We start from the raw sequence: 25,105 nt of genomic DNA, 5'->3' as shown, positions 1-25,105 counted from the left end.
TAGGTCATGATCTACAGGCATTCATAATCACTAGTTTATAGGGTATGTTTGGATGTGAAGCTTTCATTGAGTGGAAAGAGTTATTCCTTTTCCCAAAGGAGACTGGAGATTGGATTGGAGACAAATTCAGGAGATAGAAGGCAGAAGCCATAGGATAATTTGGAAGGCTTCATTTTGCTACTTCTCTCCAAAGGTAGTGTATCTGTGATCACATTACTACAAAGTGGTAGAAGTAGGATTTATTCTCTCTGAGCATCCTGATTCTAAGATGCTGTCATATTGTTTCTGCTAAGAAAAGTAGTGATATTGCTATCATTACTATTTTAGATTTTTAAAAAAATCATGCATGTAAAAGATAGCTGAAGTAGGAAAGCATTCTAAGACTTGTAGATTCTAATAGCTTGGTACATACGTTATTAAATATCTTCATTTATAAACATGCATTTGATCTATTATGAATAAAGTGTAGTAGTATTAAAAGATTTAGAAAATTTTAAATTCTTCACAAAGGTAGCAATTTCATTTCTTGTCATTATTGACAAACACCAACACTTCTGAAGAAAAATAGAGCTCCTGGTTGTCAAGTTTCAAATTAGGAAATCTATAATACAGTTGTGTTTACAGATCTTAATTGCTATTAGGTTGCTTGGAAAAAGAAAAGCTCCAGGGTAACTAGGACCCAAACCACATAGGGCTTCTAGATTAATATCAACATTTTGAACTCTGAGGACTTCTAGCTAGTGTGGGTCAGATCTGACTAGTTTGAGTTGATACTCAATTTGGTTTTTTGACCTCCACAAGTCTGTAGTTGTTGGTTGTGAAAACATCATAGTTTATTGGCCCACAAGATGGAGATGATTGTTTATTTTTCTAATAAAATACAGGTAAATTTCTTATTTTACTTTAAAGTTGAAAGGATGGATCTTGTCTCTGAAATTTTGGAAATTTCCTTTTCAGCTGAGTGGATGCCCATCAGCTGGAGAATGGATAAATAAGTTGTGGTATATGAATGTTATGGAATATTATTGTTCTATAAGAAATGATTCTGCAAGATGGTTTTATGAAGGCCTGGAGAGACTTACTTTCACTGAAGCTAAGTGAAGTGAGTAGAACCAGGAGAACATTCTTCACAACAGCAAGATTATATGATGATCAATTCTGATGGATGTGGCTCTTTTCAACAATGAGGTGAATCAGGCCAATTCAATGGTCTTGGGTTGGAGAGAGCTATCTGCATCCAGAGAGAGAGGCCTGGGTATTGAGTGTGGATTGCAACATAGTATTTTCACTTTTTTAAAATTATTGTTTGCTTTTTGTTTTCTTTCTCATATATATTTTTCTTTTTGATTTTTCTTGTGCAGCATAACAATTGTGGAAATATGTATAGAAGACTGGCATACTTAACATATATTGGATTACATGTCTAGAGAAAGGGGATGGGGGGAAGGGAGGGAAAAATTTTTGGAACACAAGGTTTTCCAAGGGTGAATGTTGAAAATTATCTATGCATATCTTTTGACAATAAAAAGCTTTAAATTAAAATTTTCCCTTCCATAGGTTTAAGTCTATTTTGCTTTTTTGTACACATCTCCAAGCTAATAACGAGGGAAAAAATTGTTTTTATATGTTGATATATACTGTATACATTTAAATTTCTAGAAGGTAGGAGAATCATGTTATTTTTATACTATGTATAACTAGCTTGTTGCAAATTTTAAAATACAGAACAACTCTATTCCTTAGCTTATTTTTAACCATGTCCATAATTTTAGTTTATAATTTGTTTTTCCCCTTAATGTTTTAAATAACCCAGTTAAAGAATAGCAACTTTAAATATTTACCTACATTTTCAGTTATGTTTACTTTAGAAAGGGATTGTGCAGACATCTAATCCCTATTTAATTATAAAACTGGACTTGAAATACCAACATTTTAGAAGCCAACCTTCTGAATATGAACTGAAGCAGCTTTGAATTAATACTTTTGGATGAATCTCAACAGGATCTACTATTATGAAAAACTTAATGTATGAGACATATCTAGTATATAGAAGCTACGTATCTTTATGGATTCCCAGGTCTCTTCCAATAATTCCTGCTCCAAATATATTCAATTCCTATTAGCTTTTCAAGCTCTGAGAAAATCTTGGATATGTTCATTTGAATGGTAGAATTTGAAGGAGAGTAGATGTTATTTCCATCTAAATCCTTTCTTAAATTGAAGGCCACACTTCTGGATCTCAAACACATCAGTAGGAAATAAAACTTTGATGCAATACCTTTCTTAAATATGTAGTTTTATGGTCTAGCTGGAGCACTTTAGTAGGAAAGAAATGGGAAGCAAATGTAAAAAACTTTTGATCTCACTTTAGAATAGTAATTTGTATCCTCAAAAGATAACTGGGAGGATTGAAACAAAATTCTCAGTAAAAGTCAGGCTAGTATAGTTGGTATTATTTTCCATTTCTTAAAAATTAATTATGAAGATAATTAACATAAAACAACACAGGAGCACACAGTAACTAATCACATAAGTGGAAAAGTAAGTGAAAATATTGAAAATAAGAATCTTGATGAGGACTTAAAACATGCATTAAAGGATTAGAATGTAAACAGTTTATGTTGATGATTAAAATGCATATGAAATTGTATATTTAATCATCTCGAGCCTATGAGTTTTAATAGGTGCTACCTGTGTGTTCAGTATTGTTTAGATCTTTGGGGATGGAAATAAATGCTCCTGTTTCATTTTATGTTTTGTTGTTCAATTTGTATCTAACTCTCTGACCTCATTTGGGGTTTTCTTGGCAAAGAGAGAGTGTAGAAATATAGAATATTTGCCATTTCTTTCTCTAGCTTATTTTACAGTTGAAGAAATTAGAAGCAAACAGGGTTAAATGACAACCAGGGTCAGACACAGCTAGTGTCTGAGGACAGATTTGAAGTCAGAAAGACAAGTCTTCCTGACTTCAGGCCTGGCACTCTATCCACTGAGAAGGGATTAATGATAACTGGTTGGTTATTTAATAGTGATTGATAAAAAATTTTCAGTTAGCTTTTTGAACTGTAAAACAAAACTTCAAATAAACTAAGAAAGTTTTCTAAAAGAAATATAAAGATTCTTATAGCTTTATTTGCCCCATATGGAATTGATAATTTGTTAAGTTTAAAACACTTTTGAGGAAACTATTTTTAGAAAATTTTAGAAGAGATTCTTTATGGAACATTTTAATGAAATGATTTTGACAAGTTAAAAAGTAGAAGATGGGGGAGGGGGGAACCCACCAAGTCAGAACTTTATTTTGTGCTATTATTAATAAAACAAGGATCTATAGTAAAAAGTATACTTATAAAAGTATCTTAAGTGATATGTTAAGTTAAATTATTTTTAAGAACTGAATGTAGTTTTTTAATGATAAAATCTGGAAGAAAATTATTTTTATATGTCTCTCTAACAAGTACTAAACTTCCAAACTATCAGTATCAAGTAGCCATTTAATAGAGTTCAAAGATTGATTCATTCCTCACCAAAGAAACTTCATTTAAAAATATACCTTAATTTTACTCTCTCACATACACACACAGAGACATATATCAGAAGCTTTTAACTGAACAATTATGGAAATTTCTACCAAGGTATTTCCATCTTTGATAGCCATAAAGAAGCAGGTTAGACTGCTACCTTAATTAGAAATTTAGAAGGATAGAGTGTGTACTTATGTAATAAAAGTTAAACTGAAAAATATTACAAGTGATTGGTTAAAACATTCATTGAAAAGAACAGGCTAAAATATCTTTGACCTATAGACAGGTGAAGAATTATGACGAATCACACAGGACAAAAATAGATATCTTTTATTATAACTTGTAAATACCAGTACTTGAATTTCTTAGTGATTTTTAAAAGTCAAAGAATTATGGGTAGAGGGAGAGACATGCAACTTGAGTATAGCAGTCGTAATTTTTATTTGATCAAAAAAAATATATATATATATATACACACACACCAAAAATTTAGAACCACTCTAAAAGATCAGGTAAATTCAGGAGTATTTGCTTTCTATTATTTATATGTCATTGGGACTTTTCAGTATATTTTACATAACAATTTTTTCAGTTATCCACATCTTTTTCATATAATTAGAACAATAGTCTGCCAAGTTCAAACATTACCTGTTGAAATAAAGAAAATGATTATAAATTTAAAATTCTATTCATTGATTACAAAGCTTTATTGCAAATCAAGTTCTAAAAACGAAAAGGCTATTTTTAAAAGGATATGATAGATGGAAACTTGTCTCTTTAGATGAGCTTAAATTAATAGAAAGCCTCTATACAAAGTAGGTTCTGAGCTGGAAGTACAGGTATTTTCTATTTGTTACTTTAGCAAACTTGCACTGTTTTATTGTTTTTTTTAAAATGTTGGGGATGTTTATAATTAAGTGATACATTAGGATTGGAAACCATTAGTAAACCCTTTTCTAAACATAAAGAGTTTAGAAAAGTTTTGTTTCTTTTCTACCTCAAAACACCTTTATAATTTTGGTCACTTGCTTTGACCTTAAGACTCCTAAATGGAATTTAGAGAAACATCAAAGATACTGGTATATATGTTTGTAATAGGGGGAAAAATGGGTGAAAACTTTAATCCATATGTGTTTTAAATAAGTACTACAAATGGATGATGAACTGGGGCTTCTTGTTTGTCCTTCATTCTTAAGAGTACTAAGACAGAATGGTGATGCCATGACATGTAAATAAATTCAAAACAGGAGTTTTTATTTGATTCTGGAGGTAACTGGAAGAGTTTTTTGAGTAGGCAGTGGCATTATATGGCCAGACTTGGGCTCAACGGCTTAGGTAAGAAGTGATGAGGTCCTGAACTAGGGCGGTGGCTCTACAGTATTAGACATGACAGATACTGTGAAGGGAGAAAGATCTGTCAGTGGATTGGATATGTGAAATGAGTGGGCCTGGCTGACTGGGTAAGTGGTAATATCTTCTATACTAAAAGGGAAATTCAGAAAAGATATTTTTGGGATTTGGGGATAAGATTCTCTAGCAAATTTGAAGATGATTCAGTTAAACAATTCAAGATGTCCCAAAGACAGCTGTTAAGTTCCAGAACTTTGCTTTCAAAAAACACTGGCAATTTTATGGAAAATACAGACAACACTTGAGATGTCATGGATGAACTATAATATGCATCAGCAGAGAAGTGTCCAATGAAATTAAAGATCCTTCAGATTAAGATGGTGAAAAAGGTCATCAAAATTTCCTATTTACCTCTATGGTGATAAGTATAACAATCATCCATTCTAGGCGGAGTGCCCGCTTTTCGTTCAGGTGATTTCGCATTAGGTCTGTTAGTTCCATGCAGTGTTGAAGCTTCTCATTCATCACCTATAAAAGGAAAAAAAATCGGTTTTGATGTTAGATTTTTAAAAATACAATAGGTCACATACTGAAGTGCTTATTTTTGAAATCAAAGTTAATGTGGATTAAAAGAGGGAGAAAAATAAGGAACACAAGATTTTGAAATAGTGAATATTGAAAACTATCTTTGCATGTATTTTTATTTTTGCGGGCTAAGTGACTTGTCCAGGATCACATAGCTAGGATGTGTTAAGTGTCTGAGACCAGATTTGAACTCGGGCCCCTCCTGACTTCAGGGCTGGTGCTCTATTCACTGTGCCACCTAGCTGCCCCTTTGTGTGTATTTTTTAAAATAAAAAGCTTGATATATATATTAAGGTCTAAAAATGAGGTTTAAGGGCTTAAAACAGTGATTTACTAATATAAAGAACTCAAAAGATTTTTAAAAAGTTCCCTGTACCAATATAGATCAACACTTTCTATGCAATTTAGGGTGAGCTGTCTTAAAAGAGGTTAAGGGACCTGCTTTGGATCACACAGCCAATGTAGTTCATTGATAGGACTTAAACCTAGTTCTTCCTAGCTTTAAGGCCAGCTCTGTATCTCCTGCAACCTTGCTATGCCACTCACTAGCCTTAATAATTTATATGTATGCAGTTCTTTATTAACCATTTTTTTTCAACTTTACAAATGAAAAAAAAAAAAACAGGCTCTGACCTGAATTTAAATGCAGTTTAGACCACTTTTCAAATATTTAGCCTTTTGATAATTCTGATGTTCATCAAATACCTTTCTAATATTAAAGAAAATTCTATAAACATGAAACAAAACTTTCCTCCAGTCATTTCTTCTGTTAAAAAAGGAAGTTAAAGAATAAAAGGAAATCCTCTGTCCCCCCCCAATCATTGTGAAGTCTATTAATTGAAAATCTGAACTCCTATAAATTCAACACTGACACTACTTAAAATTCTAAATTAGGAGCCCTATTGAGTATACTGGCTTTCAAGAATGAAGGATGATTTGTGAATACATTTAAAAAAGGATGAATATTATAGATTTCTTTGAGTTCTAAGTACTCTAGGAAGGTCATATCTAAATTGTTACTTGTATTCTGCAAGATGTTACATATTACTATAAAATGTCGTTTTCCACTTTAATTCTTTCAAATCATTGGTGTGGTACATCTTTATTAATCATGTAAAGATGCAAACCACTCTTCCCTGAAAAAAACTTCTACACTATTTAAAACCAAAAAAGAATAGCATATTAAAAATCATTAGAGCCACATGATTCTGTATTAATATTTTATTACAATAATGTTGAGGTCACAGAGAGATTGGTGACAAACATCAGGAAGGCATGTTTAAGCCTGCCTAAATGCTGCTTCCACTGCAGGATACCCAGATACATATAAGGGAATTAACAAAAATTTTCACACTAAAACCTCATTCCCCCTAATATTAAGCCACCCTAAAAACATATGTTGACTTCAGCATTTTTTGGCTATCATACTACAAATGCAATTCAGACATGAATTTTTAGAGCTCTCTCCCACTTTTAACACTATTACCAGATGTTAACTTCTAAAGCAAAGTTACTTTAAGATGAAACTGCCTATAAATACCAGTTTAGGATTTTAGCACAGGAAGAGAAGAAAAAGCAAAGGAATAACAAACAGCAGAGAAGTGAAGAAGAGGAAAACATACATGTCAAGGGAGTGATCAATATTTGCTTCGATGCCACAGGTTTTTATATATATATATGTATATATATATATATAATAATGTGTGTATGTGCACATCATAAATGGTTATATAAAATGTATATTGTATGAGTATATATACATGCATACACATGCATGGATTGGGCCAATAGAAATTTGTATTTATACATGTTTGTAATGGGGATTTTGTTTTTCATTCTAGTAGGGAAAGGAGAAAAATTTTTGCAGACTGAAAAAACAAACTAAAAAAAGGTCAGTGTTTACAAAGTATTACTAAGAATAGTATTTAAAAAGACAGGTGGTAAATAAAAAATACAAGAGAATAGAAAATATTACAAAAATTCTACAGGTAAAAAGAAAAATTTGAGGGGATACTGGGAGACAAAACACTATATAAACTATTGTTTGTCGCAGATTCCATTGATAGTGGGTGAAATAAATTCCAAATGCATATAAAATCAAAATTCACAATAAGTGGCCATTAGATCTAAGGCATGTCTTTAGTTCTCATAGTTGAATATCTTTTGCTATGCACATAAGTCTTATCTGTTATTTTTTCTCTTCTGGTACACCTTTTGTTTTCTTGTTTTGGAAAAAAAAAATCAACTTTAGATTTACTAATTTTGGGGCAGCTAGGTGGCGCAGTGGATAGAGCACCAGCCTTGAATTCAGGAGGACGGGAGTTCAAATTTGGTCTGAGACACTTAACACTTCCTAGCTGTGTGGCCTTGGGCAAGTCACTTAACCCCAGCCTCAGGGGGGGGAGTCCTTCAAACATCCCCACTTCTTGTTCAGTTGTCCTTCCCAATTCTTAACACAGAAATGAGTGTGAATACCTGGGAAGATTAAATAAGTTTATTATTTGTAAACTATAATTTAAATGACTCTTGAGTATTTTAAATAAAAATCAAAATAGATTTCGAACTTAAATATTTCTATTGCTTATATTTCAGGGTTGTTACAAATATAAAATGAGATGTTTGTAAAATTCTTTGAAACCTTAAAGTGCTATATAAATGCTATTTATTATTGTTACTGTTATATTTATGGTTTCAACATATACAGCTTGATCAATCTAAATAACTTCTTGTGACAAGACAAATGTTTTCCCTTTTTAAAAAGGGATAAACACTTCTTTTAGAATATATAATCTATTAAAGATATAAAAAATATCATCGATTAAAGTTTGGTAAGTATGATACACTTTTTGGACTGAATGATCTTTCATTGGGAAATTCCTTTGAATTATGTCCAGAATCTATCTCACTCTTATCTTGTTAAAATGGACTCTTATTAACCTAGGAATGTTTTACTGAAATAGACACTTAACTGATCTCCTTGTGTCTATCCAACACTTTATATAGCATACTACTGTAAGATTTACAGGTTTAATCATACAGCAAGATGGCACATTGGGTAGATCACTGGCTTAGAGTTAAGAAGATCTGCATTTGAATCCAGGCTCAGACCCTGAGCAAGTCTATGTTTGCTATGAAATTAACAGCACCCACCTTATAGGGCTATGGTAAGGAAAACATGCGAAATTTGTTAAGTGCTTTGCAAAACTTAAAGCACTATATAAATACTAGCTGTTAGTCTATAAAAATCAGCAGTAAGTGCCTAAAAATCAATATTAAGTGTCAGGCACTGTGCTGAGATATGAAGATAGATACAAAAAGAAGCAAAAAACAGTTCCTGCTCTTAAGGAACTTCCAATCTAATGGGGGAGACAAACAAACATGCACAAACTGTATGACAGTAGGAATAAATTAAAAAAAGAGAAGCCTTTAGAATTCAGATGGGCTGAAAAAGTTTTCCCCTAGAAGGTGGAATTAAAGTTGTGACTTGAAGGAAACCAAGGAGATCAGTAGGCACAGATGAGCTGGGAGAGAGTTTCAGACAAGGGAATAGCCAAAGAAAATGCTTAGAGATAGAGTGCCTTACTCATGAAACAGCCATGAAGCCAGTCACTGGATCAAAGATACATGGTGAGGAGTGTGGCATAAGTCTGGAATGCTTGGAATTTGAGCAGTGATGAGGGTGATAAAGTTGGACCCATGCTTTAGGGAGATTGCTTCAGTAGCTACATGGAAGATGAATTCGAATGAAGAGAGATTTATAGGAGACAGGCCACCAGCAAACTATTGCAGTAATTCAGGTGATGAGGCCCAGCACCAGAGTGATGGTGGCATCAAAGGAGAGAAGAGTAATATTAGAGATGCTACAAAGATTAACAGATCATGGCAACAGACTGAACATGGGGGTGAGAGATAGTAAGGAGCTGAGAATGATACCTGGAATGGTAATAAAACATGGGAGGAGGCACTATGAGTTTGGTATGAATTACCTACTAGGTGTCCAATTTAAGATGTTTGAAAGGCATTTGGAGATGTGAGATTGGAAGTCAGTAGGGAGGAGTATAGAGTTGAAAATCATCTGCATAGAAATTGTAATTAAATCTATGAGAACTGATGAGATCAAATGAATTGTAAGGAGGAGAACAGGACAGAATCCTGTGGTACATCTATGTTTAAAAGACATCTTCTTGATAAAGACTGGGCAAAGGAGAACAAAAAGGAACTAACAGATATGTAAGAGGAAAACCAGGAGACAAGGTGAAAAAATAAAGAGAACACAGTATAAAGGAAGAGAAATTGATCAGTATTGTTCAAAAACTGTAGAAGAGAGTGAGGATTGAGAAAAGGCCAATGGATTTTGCAAATAAGAAAGCATTGATAACTAATGAGTGTAGTTTCAGTTGAATGATGAAAATGAAAACTAAAATGTAAGATATTAAGAGCAGAGTGAAAGGGAAAAAAAGGAAGGCACCTATTGTGGATGAGAATGGAATGATTATTTCTTCTAAATGCTGCTCTTTTTATGTCATATTGCTGTTCCATCTTAATTGGTGCATAAAAGTTAATATAATATGGGATAAGGAAGATTAGGCAGAAGCTAAGAAAAAAATTTTTTAGACTGAACCCATGACTTCACTGATGTCAGGAACTTCTGGTGAGAAACTTCCTTCTCCTAATGCTAACTGGTAATTGTTCTGTGACTTACTGTTGTAAAAAATTGCTTGAGGCAAACAAGGTCAATTTATTTGTCCAGAATCATAATAACCAATGTGTTAAAAATGAGACTAGAATACTAGTCTTTCTGATTCTGAGGCCATCTATCTACTATATCATATTGTCCTTAAGAAATAACAATAACCATGCAAAAGGGAATACCTTCTTTCATACTGCTATAAGTAATTTTTTTTCTGGAAAGAACAGAAGACCTACCTTAACTCTACGAGTAATACTAAGGAATTGACATGTTTTGTCATAAAGTGCCTCCAAGTTTTCTCTGTCCCAGTAGAAATCAGGAGTCATCAGAAAATCTGAACTCAAATTTATACGGTGTCTGAAAGAAAGCAAAAGTATAAATGTTTTGGCTTAAATTAAGCTTAAAATTTTAATTAGATAATAAAGATTATACCAGGATTTAAATGTTTTAGTAGTTGAATTAAAATCAATACGTTTAAGCTAATATTGGATTGCTTGCTGTCATTGGAAGGAACAAGAGGAGGGAAAAAGAAAAATTTGGACCACAAGTTTTGCAAAGATGAATGTTGAAAATTATCTTTGCATGTATTTGGAAAAATAAATTACTACTAAGAAAAAAAGAAAACTTATGCAATGTAAATAGAAATCTGAACTGTAATTATAATATAGACATGAGCTAATGCTTTATCTATGTAAAGTAATACCAGGAATTTCCTGTCATAGGCTGATAGTCAATCTACTCTGGACTAAATCTAATTCAACAAATAGTTCTCATGATTTGCTATTAAAAAAAAAAAAAATCAGTGTAAAGACTTCTGCTCGTGCCATCATGCTAATATATTTTATAATTACATTTTTATAAAAAATATTTTGTTTTGGTCTTTTATTTTTAAATCATTTTCATTTCCAAATGTATTTCTTCCACTTTTCCCTATACTGAATGAACCAAAGATGTTCAGGAAAATGAACATGTCAACCAAGGGTGACAGCATGTGCAATGTAGGAAGAAGGAATGTTGGAAAGCTTAGTTTTTTGGTTTTTTGCTGAGGTAATTGGAGTTAAATGACCTGCCCAGGTCACATAGCTAGGCAGTGTTAAGTGTCTGAGGCCACATTTGAACTCAAGTCCTCCTGACTTCAGATCAGATCTGATGCTCTATTAACCGAGCCACCTAGCTGCCCCGGAAAGCATAGTTTTAAAACCTAAATTACCTGGTGAGTTTTCTGACTTTTTAACACTGGTTTCTTCTGACAACTGACAGTTTCCTCACCCACTGAAATTTTTTTCTTTTGTATATTTTCAAGAATGAAATGAAGCCCCATACTGGGCTTATTTGTAGAAAGCTGAGTTCATGAGATCATATCCTCCCTCTGAATCCTTTGAAATTTGTTCTCCCAAACTTTCTTCTCTATTACAATTCTAATAGAGGTCACATAATTTCTAACCTATCAATTAGCTCCTCCCTTTCAGTGAGAACTAGATCTAGAATAAAATTCTATTGTTTCCTCCAACTTTTATAGAGTGGAATCACTAAAATAAACCAAAAATTATTGGCTGTTCTGCTATTGAAAAGGTCCAGGCAATATCTAGATAACTTAAGTTCTCCATAAGAATTGTATCATATTTATGTACTAAATTCATGATGTTTTCTGAATTCATGTATATTATTTGTATGTTCAGGTGGTCTGTAATATATATTGACAACAAAATTATAATTTTCTCTCTATCCTGCACTGACCTTCACACAAAGACCTCATATCATATTCTAACCTTCCTTTCATCATCCTATCCATCTCTCTGGTTTCTTGATTGCTTCACATGAATGCTTACACACATAAATACACACTTTTATCTCTGTATCTCTCTGTCTTTCCCTTCCTTCCTTCTTTCTTCCCTCCCTCCTTTTCTACCTACCCCTCTCCACCACATGAAATGCAAATGTCTCCAAGGAATTAAAATAAGGGGAACAGGGAGGCATACAACAGGTACTAATACATTGTTTCATGTAACACTAATGAGCATGCTGGTGATAACAGGTGTAAAAGTTATAGAAGATGGTCTAGTCACACTTTAGGGGTGAAATATGACACTGACAATCAGTGAACTCCACTTGCTGATGTCAGGGGAAAGAGAAGTACTTAGTGAATTGAGTGAATTTCCTGTGGGAAACTTATAGAAACATTTGACAATATTTCCAAAGGAAATTTATTAAGTTACAATGTTTTCCAATAAATGAGATCAGAGATCCATTTAAGAAGTATGTTTCACAAAATTAGATTTCTTCCCCTATAGCATGAAAGCTGACTTAATAACTATCTTACATATTTGTTTCTATGTTTATTTGTAGTTATTAAAATAGCTACAATTAACATAAATGTGGCATTAGAAAACCCTTTCATGTATTTTAGGAATTTTTTCAATGTTAAGAGATGTTTTGTTTAATAGGAATATTTACCTTAATGAGAAAAGTTCTCCCATTTTCTGCATAACCTCTTTATGAGTAAGTTTCACCTTTTTTCCAGCTTTTAAAGCCTGGAGAAAAACAGCAATTAGATAAATTATTTGGATTGTAACTTTTATTTCTAAATTGAGCCTAATAAGAATATAAAGAAGCTGCAAAGTTCTGATTTACTATCATTAAGATGTTTCATATGTGGCTATCTTTAGTTGTTCACTACTATCTCTTAAGACTTTAGAAACCTTATCATGAAAGCATTTCTATGTTCAGCTTTACCCTATTATTTCCTCTGAAACACTAACTTCATCTCTTCTTGTATAGACTATGGCTTCTTCGTTCATTTCATAAGAATGACTAAAAAATTCTTTTACAATAGAAATAAGGAGGTCAATAAATAAAAATGAAGTATTAATGAAATTAAAATATTCTTTTGTGAACTTTTTAACGTACCTACTGTTTTAACTCTAATCATAATTTGGTAAAATATTTGTATACTAGTGAAATAATTTCTAGCATTTTCAATTCAAGGCTAGGGATGTGGAGACAGGAAATATTTCATCACTGTTTTTTTGGCTAAATTTTGAAATTTTAATTACATGAAAATCTCAATAAAAGTACTTTCATTTTATATTCAAACCAAAAAAAAACCAGTATGCTGCCTATTTTTTCTTTTACATCCTGTTGCACCTGAAATGAAAGGGAGAGCAGATTGGAGTTTCTGTGTGTATAATTTTCCTGGTATTTATCATTATTTTGTTTTACTATTAAACTGAGTGTTCATTTAAAATTTTTTAGTGTCCACTCAAATAAGACTGACTCTTTTTCACTTTAAAAATACATATAGATTGACATAAATTATTACCTCTGGAATTGATTGAATAGACTCGACAAAATCATCCAGTGATGCTTCCCAAATAGCCAGTTTCACTAAGAAAGAAATTTTTATGAGATTAATTTTTATAACTTTAAAATTCAAATACAATAAACATTTTTAAGTTCTTCTTGTTATTTTTAAGGAAACTTCTAACTGCTTAGAAATTTACAGTCTAATAATAAGCTCTGGTAGGAAGGAGGAATGAGATACAGTCATTGCTCTTGTCCTCATGAAAGTCACAATCATTCAGGAGGACGTAACTTTTTTTTTTGAATAATAAAAATAATAATACATAAATTTATGATAGGCATAAGAAGGGTACTCTTCTCAGGGAAAACATCATTTTTGGGAAGATTTCCTGACCTGGCAGAAATTGAATAAGTAGATGGTACAAAGTGAGTTAGGGCAGAGATAAGAAAACATTGGATATATATGGAGTTTAATTAATAATATAGTTAATTTGGAACATATAGCATATGCAAAAGGCTAGTAGGGAGGAAATGATAAAGGGTACCAGATTATGAAAGGCTTTGAATGCTTGGCTAGGAAGACTGGAATTTATATAGGGTTACCTTTATAGCCATACTTTTAATAATATTTAGATATCTAATTAATCTAACTAGATATAGTGTCTAATACCGTCTATTAATTTGGGCATTAGAAGATCAATGTTATCAACTTGAGGCTCTAATATTTGGACTACAAGAAGGACATTATTTTCTTGGTGAACATCATAAAGAAGCATATTTCTACTTGTTTTATGTTCCATTTGCTTTTAGTAGTCAGTTGATGGAACCACAGTATGGAATAGTAATTAGAATGATTTGAAATCAAGAAGAATGTGATTACATCTTGCTTCTGAGACTCTGTAACCATGGGAAAGTTATCTGAAACTTAATTTACTGATCTATAAAATAGGAATAATACCTGTAGTATGTATCTCAAAGGATTATTGTGAGATTTGATAATATCTGTAAAACACTCTCTAACTTTAAAACTTTAAACTTTAAAAACACTACATAAATGCTAGTTATTAGTGCTGTTATAAAGTTAGTTTTACAGTCAAAACCGGAATAGAATTTTGTATTCTGACATCTGTATATGCAATTCTTTGTTGGAGAAGAATCTTGTCAGGTCCTACACTAAAAAAAAAAAAAAAAAAAAAAAAAAAATACTTCCACAATAGATAACAAGAAATACATAATTAATAATCTTAACCATAAATCTGAATGGGGTAAACTCCCCCATAAAGCAGAGGCGGATAACAGACTGGATTAAAAGCCAGAATCCTACAATATGTTTTTACAGGAAACACACTTGAAGCAGGGCAATACATACAGAGTAACAGTCAAAGTTTGAAGCAGGATCTACTATGCTTCAGGTGAAGTAAAACAAGCAGAAATAGTCATCCTGATCTCAGATCAGGCAAAAGCAAAAATTGATCTAATTAAAAGAGATAAGGAAGGGCACTATACCTTGCTAAAGTACAACATAGATAATGAAGCAATATCAATAACTAAACATATAATCATCAAGTGGTATAGCATCTAAATTCCTATAGAAGTTAAGAGAGCTGCAAGAAGAAATACAGCAAAATGATAATAGTGGTAGATCTCAACCTTGCAGTCTCAGAACTAGATAAATCAAACCACAAAATAAAGAAATTAAAGAGGTAAATAGAACACTAGAAAAGTTAGGTATGATAGATCTTTGGGGAAAACTAAATGGAGAAAGAAAGGACTATACTTTCTTTTCGGCAGTTCATGGAACCTATACAAAAATTGATCATGTATTAGGACATAAAATTAAATGCAGTAAGGCAGAAATAATAAATGCTTTCTTTTCAGATCATGATGCAATAAAAAATTACATTCAATAAAAAGCCAGGGGAAAATAGACTAAAAAGTAATTGGGAACTAAATAATCTCATTCTAAAGAATGAATGGGTGAAACAGCAAATTGTAGACACAATAATTTTACCCAAGAGAATGACAATGAGATGACATACTAAAATGTGTGGGATGCAACCAAAGTGGTAAGAGGAAATTTTATATCTCTAGAGGCCTACTTGCATAAAATAGAGAAAGAGAAAATCAATGAATTAGGGTTGCAACTAAAAAAACTAGAAAATGAGCAAATTAAAATTCCCCAATCAAAAACTAAACATGAAATTCTAAAAATAAAAGAGATTAATAAAATTGAAAGTAAAAAAACTATTGAATTAATAAAACAGAGTTGGTTCTATGAAAAAACAGGATAAACCCTTAATAAATTTGATTAGAAAAAGGAAAGAGGAAAATCAAATTGGTAGTCTTAAAAATGAAAAGGGAGAACTCTCCACTAACGAAGAGGAAAATAGAGCAATAATTGGGAGTTACTTTCTCCAACTTAATGCCAATAAATTTGATAACTTAATGAAATGGATGAATACCTTCAAAAATATAGGTTGCTCAGATTAACAGAGGATGATATTAATTGGTTAAACAGTCCCATTTTAGAAAAATAAATAGAACAAGCTATTAATCAACTCCCTAAGAAAAACTCCCCAGGACCAGATGGATTTACATGTGAATTCTACCAAACATTTAAAGAACAATTAACTCCAATGCTATATAAGCTATTTGAAAAAATAGGGAATGAAGGAGTCCTACCAAATTCCTTTTATGACTCAGACATGGTACTGATACCTAAACCAAAAAGGTTGAAGATAGAGCAAGAAAATTATAGACCAATCTTCCTAAGGAACATTGATGCAAAAATCTTAAAATATTAGTAAAAAGATTACAAAAAATTTATCCCCCAGATAATACATCATGAGCAAGTAGGATTTATATCAGAATGCAGGTTCAATATTAAGAAAACTATTAACATAATTAACTATATCAATAACCAAATTAACAAAAATATCATCTCAATAGATGCAGAAAAAGCGTTTGATAAAATCCAACACCCATTATGGGAACAAATGGACTTTTTATTATAATAGTAGCATCTATTTAAAACCATCAGTAAGCATCATAGGTAATGATGATAAACTGGAATTCCAATTAAAGATAACCCGACTATTACATAATTGGTGATGGATTCTTAAAGAAAAAGTTTCTAAGGTTCCTTTTAAAGGATCAACTAAATTTACAGATGTATCCAAACATAACATTTGTGATGTATACTCTTGTGACTTAACTCTAAAGAGAGTAGTCAGAACTCCTTTTCAGTCCACTTAGCAGAATGAATTGTATGCAATCATGCTGGCTCTTATTATCCCAGAGATGGAAATATAATATCTGATTTGGACTATTCAGTACATGTGGTACAAAGAATTGCCACAGCTCAAAAAGCTCAAATAAAATTTGTAGCTTCTAATATATATATATATATATCAGCTCTTTAAGGAATTTCAAGAGCAAGTGAGAAAGCATCCAGGTAGGATTTATATCTTGCACACTCACATAGTGGACTTCCAGCTCCTATTTTTGATGGAAATTCAAAGGCAGATAACCTTCTAACCATGTTAGCCAATAGTCCTTATTTCAGGCAGCCCAAGAATCTCATTTTAAATATCAGGCTACTTGAGCTTTACATTTGCAATTTGAGATAACAACAGGGAAAACTAGGAGCATAGTAAAAGCCTTTACAGCTTGTCTTCCTTTTCACGCTCTTACGATGCTTCCAGGGAAGAATCCTCGTGATTTGAGACCCAATGAAATTTGGCAAATGGATGTGACCATTATAAATCTTTTGGTCGTCTGTCTTTTATCCATGTTGTGGTAGACACCTTTTCAGGATTCACTTTTGTAATACCAGCAGCAAAAGAGACAGCCCGAGTGGTCACTGAATTCCTTAGACAAGCATTTGCAATTATGGGTGTGCTACAAGCAATAAAAACAGATAATGGACCTGCATATACTTCTAAACATTTTGCACACTTTTATGCACAGTATAAGATTTTACACACTACTGGCATACCCTTTAATCCTCAAGGACAGACAATAGTAGAGAAGAGAAACAGAGACATTAAGGTGTTCCTCCAAAAATAAAGGGGGAGCCACAGGTAATCCTAGAGAACTTCTAAATCTAGCTCTTTATACTATTCTTGATTTTTGATAAAGATGCACTGGCTCCGGCAAACAAGTTTTATAACCCACTGGAAGGGCAGTTCCATAGTGTGAGCAGTTCCACTATCGCCAGATAATGTGGAGAGATCCAGAAAGTGGTGAATGGAAGGGACCAGATAGGTTAACTGTTTGGGGGAGAGGGTTTGCTTGTATCTCTACAGATGGAGAAGGAATCATATGGGTGCCAACGAGTCATATTTGTCTTATCCATTAGAGAGAGACAGAGCAGACCCTTGAAACAAAGGAGAAGACCCAAGAAACATCAGGGAGGTTCTGTCGCTGACTGTGCCCACCACTGAAAGAGCATGACAGTTATGGCAATTGACTCTTGGACATCAAAAATTGTTAAGGAGACTGTTGTAGAATTTCAAAACTTGCAGGAATCAATGGATTCTCTGACACATGAAGCAATGGACAATAGATTGGTTTTCGACTACCTCTTGGCTGCTGAAGGAGGCGTATGTGTGATCGTTATTTACATACTCTCCTCCTAGGATTTCTGGAAATCTTTTACACCACCATATTGATTCATATTGTTTGTTATATCACTACTTGCATGTACAATTCATGTTTGTTACACCTCATCGAGCCTGCACTGACTGTGGGGAGAATCATTACTAATAGCCTGTGCTTTATTGCTATGTGCTTATGTAATACCTCCCATATTGTCATGTGATGGATCTCACAATTGGCGCTTGCTGAATGCCTCGTGATGAGGTAATCAGAGGCAAGAATTGGAGGAATGAGGAAAAGGGTCAGAGTATTTCTGACATAGGATTTCCTCACATCTCTGTGAGGAGAGAGGACATCAGGCTCCAGAGTCCAGGATTCATCTTTGGCAAGCCGTGGCAGCTTCTCTGCCTCCTCCATTTTTCCTCCTAAAGAGCAAGGACTTTGATTGATCCTGACTCTAACTGATCCTGAGGCCCTTCAGAGAGCTAGCTCGTACATTATACAACACTATGTGTCAGTAAAGGCTGCTTTGCAACTCCTTCAGATATTATGATTCACAGTTGTGAAGGCTCTCGGAGAATTGACCTGTTTCTTCACCTAGGCATGGTCCTTAACAGAAATATACTATTTTCTATTTAATATTTTTTGTGGTTTTTTTTGGGGGGGATGGAGAGAGGGAGTGTCTGTCTCTTCCTTAACAACATAACCAATCTGGAGATATGTGATGCATGATTGTACATTTATATCAAACTGCTTCCTGTCTTGAGTTGAGGAGACGATCAAGAAAATATGGAACTCAAACTTTTTTAAAAATGAATTCTAAAAATTGTCTCTACATGTAATTGGGAAAAAATATTACTGAAAAATAGGAGTATTATTAAATTGTTGGTAAGACAGTAGCCTGGTACAGGCATTTTATAAAGCAATAGGGTAATACTAATCATAAAACTAATCATATTTTTCCAACCAGAACTTCAAGTCCAGATAAAGGAAAATATTACCTAGCTGTACAAAAAGTATTAAAAGTATTCTCTTTGCAATAATAGCAAAATATTATAAAGACTCTATGTCTAATAATCATAGAAAGTCTGTTAAATGGTATATTAATGCAATGAAATATGATATTGTAAAAAGCAATAAATATTAAATAAAAGACTTATAGGAAATCTAGATTATGAGTTAGGAACATGTCTACTGATAACAATTAAATTTTAAAACATTTTCTAAAGAACAAAATAGGCAGCACAACAGATAGACCTAGAAGAGGGCACAGAACAAAAGTCTTTGTTGATTATTAAAATTCATTCTAAATTATAAAATGCTAAAAGTTTTAGCTTAGATTTTTGTTCCTTATTCAGGAAGTTTATATATTATTTGTTTTTATAGCTAGTTAAATTAGTCTGTGAAAATATGTCAAACTTCTTACAAACTCTCAATAACTGCTAAAAAAAGTTGTGAAACTAAACTCTGAAATAACAACTTACCTGAAAGGCATAGGGCATTTGAAAAGGCAAATTTCTCCAGTATGATTTCATCTAGATCCAATTCTGAATTTAACCTGATTTCCCCCCTATGAAGCTTCGACTGGCCCCTATGAAAAGGTACATAAAAACATAAACAAAGCCTATATTAAAAATCACTTTACAAATCTTTATTAAAAACTATTTATATAGAGATGTAAAGTACATGATTCAGTAGCCCTTTAAAGAGGCAACTAATAGCACAATAGAGAGAACCCTGCTATGACTGCAGACATTTTGAACCATTGTGACTCTGGGTAAGTTAATTAACTTTTGTTGGCTTCAAATTTCTCTATTTGTATAAAAGGTATAAGTAACACCTACCAAGGTTGTTGGGAGAATAAAATAAGATAACATTTACTTGTAATATATTTGGTAAATCTTAAAGCACTATATAAATGTGTGCTTTTGTTTGATTTCTTAATCCCACTTTAGGGCTTTTTTTGGGAGGAGGATGGAACAGATACTGTAGTGTTTTTGCCATCTCCTTCAGCTCATTTTACAGCTGAGGAAGTTGAGGCAAACAGGTTTGTCTAGCCAGTGTCTGAAATAGAATTTGAATTCAGGCCTTCTGACTTCAATTCACTGCACCACCTAGCTGCCCTTATAAAAATGCTACTTATAATTATTATTTCAATAAAAAATAATTTACTTATCCAAGTACTAGTGTAATTGTGAATTAAAATAGATTTAACGTATGTCTATAGTTTTTGAAATCAACTAGAAAATCTGAAACATAACATTAACTTTAAGAAATCTCTATAAAATAGTTGTTTATTAAATGTCCAATTCTCTTGATTCATATTATTTATACAAGTGTCATTTTTAATTAAATGGACTTTATTAATAACTAAGAACACTCTATCTATTTAAATCATTAAAAAAAGCTGTCAAAGGATATAACAGTTCTCAAAAGAATTGTTAATAATTATAAATATAGAAATGAAAATAGCTCTGAGATTTTATGAATTATACAGGACTGGCAAAAATAACAAAGGATAGGAAGAATAGTGTTGAAGGGTCTAAAGAAGCACAAAAAAGCTAAAGCATTATTGGTGGAAATGCAGAGTAGGTTAACCATTCTGGATGAAATTTGACATTTAGTTAATAAAGTGGCTAAAATGCCATAAGGAAGAAAAAAGAAGCAAATAAAAAACATAGTTCATTTGTTGAAAATACTATGCTTTGATCCACATTCAGTCTCTACAGTTTTCTTTCCGAAGATGGATGGCATTATCTATCTATCCCAAGTCTATTGGAATTTTCTAGCATCACCTCATTGTCAGTTTCCAGTTCCTTGTCACTACAAAAAAGAGCTACTACAGACATCTTTGCATATGTGGGTCCTTTTCACTCTCTCTTTTTTTGTGGTCTCTTTGGTTTACAGGCCCAGTAGACAGTGCTGGATCAAAAGGTCCATCCAATTTTACAGCCCTTTGGGCATAGTTCCAAATTGCCCTCTAGAATGGTTGGATCAATTCACAACTCTATCAACAATGTATTAGTGTCCCAGTTTTCCCACATCCCTTTCAACATTTATCATCTTTTCCTGTCATTTTAGACAATCTGAAAAGTGTGAAGTAGTACCTCAGCCTTAATTTGCATTTTTTTAATCAATAGTGATTTTGAACATTTTTTTCATATGACTAGAAATGGCTTTAATTTTTTCATCTGAAAATTGTTTATATCCGTTGACCATTTATCAACTGAAATAATCCTATTATAGAAAAAAAAAAATAGAAGCCATCAATGAGTTCCTTGAGTAAAAATCTCTAGGACCAGATAGATTCACAAATGATTGTATCAAACATATAAGAAAAATTAATTCGAACACTATATAAACTATTTGGAAAGCAGAAAAGGAGTCCTATAAAATTCCTTTTATGAAATAGAGTGCTAATAACTAATCCAGGAAAAGCAAAACAGAAAAAGAAAACTCCAGACCACTTGCTCTAATCAATATTGATGCAAAAGTTTTAAATAAAATACTAGCAAGGAGATTACAACATATTAAAAAAAAAATCACATAGTATCTTTAGGTGAGATTTATACCAAGAATGCAGGGCTAGTTTAATGTTAGGGAAACTATAAGCATAACATAAGCATTAACAAAAACAGCAAAAATCATTTGATTATTTTAATAGATGCAGAAAAAGCTTTTAACAAAATACAACATTCATTTCTATTAAAAAAAACTAAATAATTTTGATTACGTAATTTTTTTTGTACAAACAAAATCACTACGGCCAACATTAGAAGGAAGGAAGAAAACTGGGAAACATTTTTAATAGCAAATTTCTCTGATAAAGGCCTTCATTTCTCTTTTCTTTTTCTTTTTCTTTTTTTTTTTTTTTTTGAGGTTGGGGTTAAGTGACTTGCCCACAGCTAGGAAGTGTTAAGTGTCTGAGATCAGATTTGAACTCTGGTCCTCCTGAATTCAAGGCTGGTGCTCTATCCACTGCGCCACCTAGCTGCCCCCCTTCATTTCTCAAATACACAGAGAACTGATTAAAATTTCTAAGAATACAAATCACTGACAAATATGGTTCAAGACTATAAATAGGTAGTTTTCAGACAAATGAAAGCTAACTACAGTCATATAGAAAAATGCTCTAAATCATTACTGAAGAGAGAAGTGCAAATTAAAACAACTCTGCAGTACTACTGTACACCTCTCAGATTGACCACTATGACAGAAAAGGAAAATGATAAATGTTGAAGGGGATATGGGAAAATTGGTACACTAATGCATTGTTGGTGGAGTTGTAAACTGATCTATTCTGGAGAACAATTTGGAACTATGCCCAAAAAGTATAAAATTGTGCGTACCCTTTGACTTAGTGTATTCCAAAGAGACAAAAAAAATGAAAAGAACATCTATACCCACATCTATCTACAAACAAAAATATTTATAACAGCTCTTTTTGTGGTGGAAAAAACCCAGAAATTGAAGGGATGCTTACCAAATGGAGAATGGTTGAACCAATTATGTTTTATTGCTGGGATAGAATACTATTGTGCTATAGAAAATGATGAAAAGAATGCTTTCAGAATAACCTGGAAAAATTTATATGAACTGATGTAAAGTAAAATGAGCAAAACTAGAAAAACATTGTAAACTGTAGTGGGACAGGACTCTGAAAGGGTGTACTTGAATCTAAGACAGCAGGGTGCTTGTAGTTAAGTATTGGGTGGGAGATGGAGGTTCTCTAAGCACATGCTTGATATAATATAATGATGTGGTCAATCTAGTTGGTGTATGTGATGTTCTACACTGCACATGCTCAATGTGGTGTTATAATGCAGTGCTGGGGCTCTCTCTCTTTTTTTTTTTTTAATTATAACTTTTTATTGACAGAATATATGCCTGGGTAATTTTTTACATTATCCCTTGCACTCACTTCTGTTCTGACTTTTCCCTTCCCTCCCTCTACCCCCTCCCCTAGATAGCAAGTAATCTTATACATGTTAATTATGTTATAGTATATCCTAGATACAATATATGTGTGTGCAGAACTGAATAGTTCTCTTGTTGCACAGGGAGAATTGGATTTAGGAGGTAAAAATAACCTGGGAAGAAAAACCAAAGTGCAAACAGTTTACATTCAATTCCCAGTGTTAATTTTCTGGGTGTGGCTGATTCTGTCCATCATTGATCAATTGTAACTGAATTAGATCTTCTCTTTGTCGAAGATATCCACTTCCATCAGAATACATCCTCATATAGTATTGTTGTTGAAGCATATAATGATCTCCTAGTTCTGCTCATTTCACTTAGCATCAGTTCATGTAAGTCTCTCCAAGCTTCTCTGTATTCATCCTGCTGGTCATTTCTTATAGAACAATAATATTCCATAACATTCATATACCACAATTTACCCAACTATTCTCCAATTGATGGACATCCATTCATTTTCCAGTTTCTAGCCACTACAAAAAGAGCTGCCACAAACATTTTGGCACATACAGGTCCCTTTTCCTTCTTTAGTATTTCTTTGGGATATAAGCCCAGTAGCAGCACTGCTGGATCAAAGGGTATGTACAGTTTGATAACTTTTTGGGCATAATTCCAGATTGCTCTCCAGAATGGTTGGATTTATTCACAACTCCACCAGCAATGTATCAGTGTCCCAGGTTTCCCACATCCCCTCCAACATTCATCATTATTTGTTCTTGTCATCTTAGCCAATCTGACAGGTGTGTAATGGTATCTCAGAGTTGTCTTAATTTGCATTTCCCTGATCAATATAATTTGGAACACTTTTATACAAGTGGAAATAGTTTCAATTTCATCATCTGAAAATTGTCTGTTCATATGTGCAGGGGCTCTCTTGGCGATCTCAGCCACAGAGAAGACTTTAGGCTTCAGACTCTAGAGTCCAGACTCCATTTTTGACCAGTCATGTGTCTGCTGTTCTCCTGTCTCCTTAACTTCACTCTCCCACAAAGCCCAAGGTCTAGGGCTGATCCTGAGGCCCACCAGAGAGCTAGCCTTTTACATTACAGTAAACAATATCAGTAATTCTGTATGATGATCAACTGTAAATCACTTAGCTATTATCAGCAATTATACAGCAATGATCCAAGAGAATTATGAAAGACATGATGAAAAATGCTTTCCACTAGGAGGAAGGAATTTATGAGCAGAGGAGAACTAGAGATCATTATTGATCACAAAATAGAAGATTTTGATTACATCAAACTAAAAAGTTTCTGTACAAACAACACTAATGCAAACAAGATTAGAAGGGAAGTAACAAATTGGGAAAATATTTTTAAAAGTAAAGGTTCTGACAAAGGTCTCATTTCCAAAATATATAGAGAACTGACCCTAATTTATAAGAAATCAAACCATTCTCCAATTGATAAATGGTCAAAGGATATGAACAGACAATTCTCAGATGATGAAATTGAAACTATTTCCACTCATATGAAAGAGTGTTCCAAATCACTACTGATTAGAGAGATGCAAATTAAGACAACTCTGAGATACCATTACACACCTGTCAGATTGGCTAAGATGACAGGAACAAATAATGATGAATGTTGGAGGGGATGTGGAAAAACTGGGACACTGATGCATTGTTGGTGGAGTTGTGAAAGAATCCAGCCATCCTGGAGAGCAATTTGGAACTATGCCCAAAAAGTTATCAAACTGTGTACCCTTTGACCCAGCATTGCTGCTATTGGGATTATATCCCAAAGAAATACTAAAGAGCAGAAAGGGACCTGTATGTGCCAAAATGTTTGTGGCAGCTCTTTTTGTTGTAGCTAGAAACTGGAAGTTGAATGGATGTCCATCAATTGGAGAATGGTTGGGTAAATTATGGTATATGAAGGTTATGGAATATTGTTGCTCTGTAAGAAAGAGGAATACAGAGAGGCTTGGAGAGACTTACATCAACTGATGCTGAGTGAAATGAGCAGAACCAGAAGATCGCTGTACACTTCAATGCTGTATGAAGAGGTATTCTGATGGAAGTGGATATCTTCAACATAAAGAAGATCCAACTCACTTCCAGTTGATCAATGATGGA

At 33.0% G+C, this 25,105-nt stretch overlaps 1 protein-coding gene across 5 annotated transcripts in view; it reads right to left on the bottom strand.

The window, feature by feature from the left end:
- Window positions 1–3,946: 3,946 nt before the first annotated feature.
- Window positions 3,947–25,105, bottom strand: part of RMND1 (required for meiotic nuclear division 1 homolog) — a 57,335-nt gene continuing 36,176 nt past the window's right edge. For all 5 annotated transcript variants that reach the window (XM_074309546.1, XM_074309544.1, XM_074309543.1 and 2 more), the window contains exons 7-12: window positions 19,533–19,639; window positions 13,469–13,533; window positions 12,604–12,680; window positions 10,386–10,506; window positions 5,286–5,402; window positions 3,947–4,172 (exon numbers count right to left, since the gene is read on the bottom strand). In XM_074309546.1, the coding sequence (XP_074165647.1) occupies window positions 4,140–4,172; window positions 5,286–5,402; window positions 10,386–10,506; window positions 12,604–12,680; window positions 13,469–13,533; window positions 19,533–19,639 (520 nt within the window). In that variant the 3' untranslated portion in view covers window positions 3,947–4,139. The remainder of the gene's footprint in view (window positions 4,173–5,285; window positions 5,403–10,385; window positions 10,507–12,603; window positions 12,681–13,468; window positions 13,534–19,532; window positions 19,640–25,105) is intronic.

This window comes from Sminthopsis crassicaudata, chromosome 4 (assembly GCF_048593235.1).
Source record: "Sminthopsis crassicaudata isolate SCR6 chromosome 4, ASM4859323v1, whole genome shotgun sequence".
In the NCBI taxonomy this organism is placed as follows: domain Eukaryota; kingdom Metazoa; phylum Chordata; class Mammalia; order Dasyuromorphia; family Dasyuridae; genus Sminthopsis; species Sminthopsis crassicaudata.
Note: the sequence above shows the minus strand (reverse complement) of the source record. Positions and strands in the feature narration are given on the sequence as shown.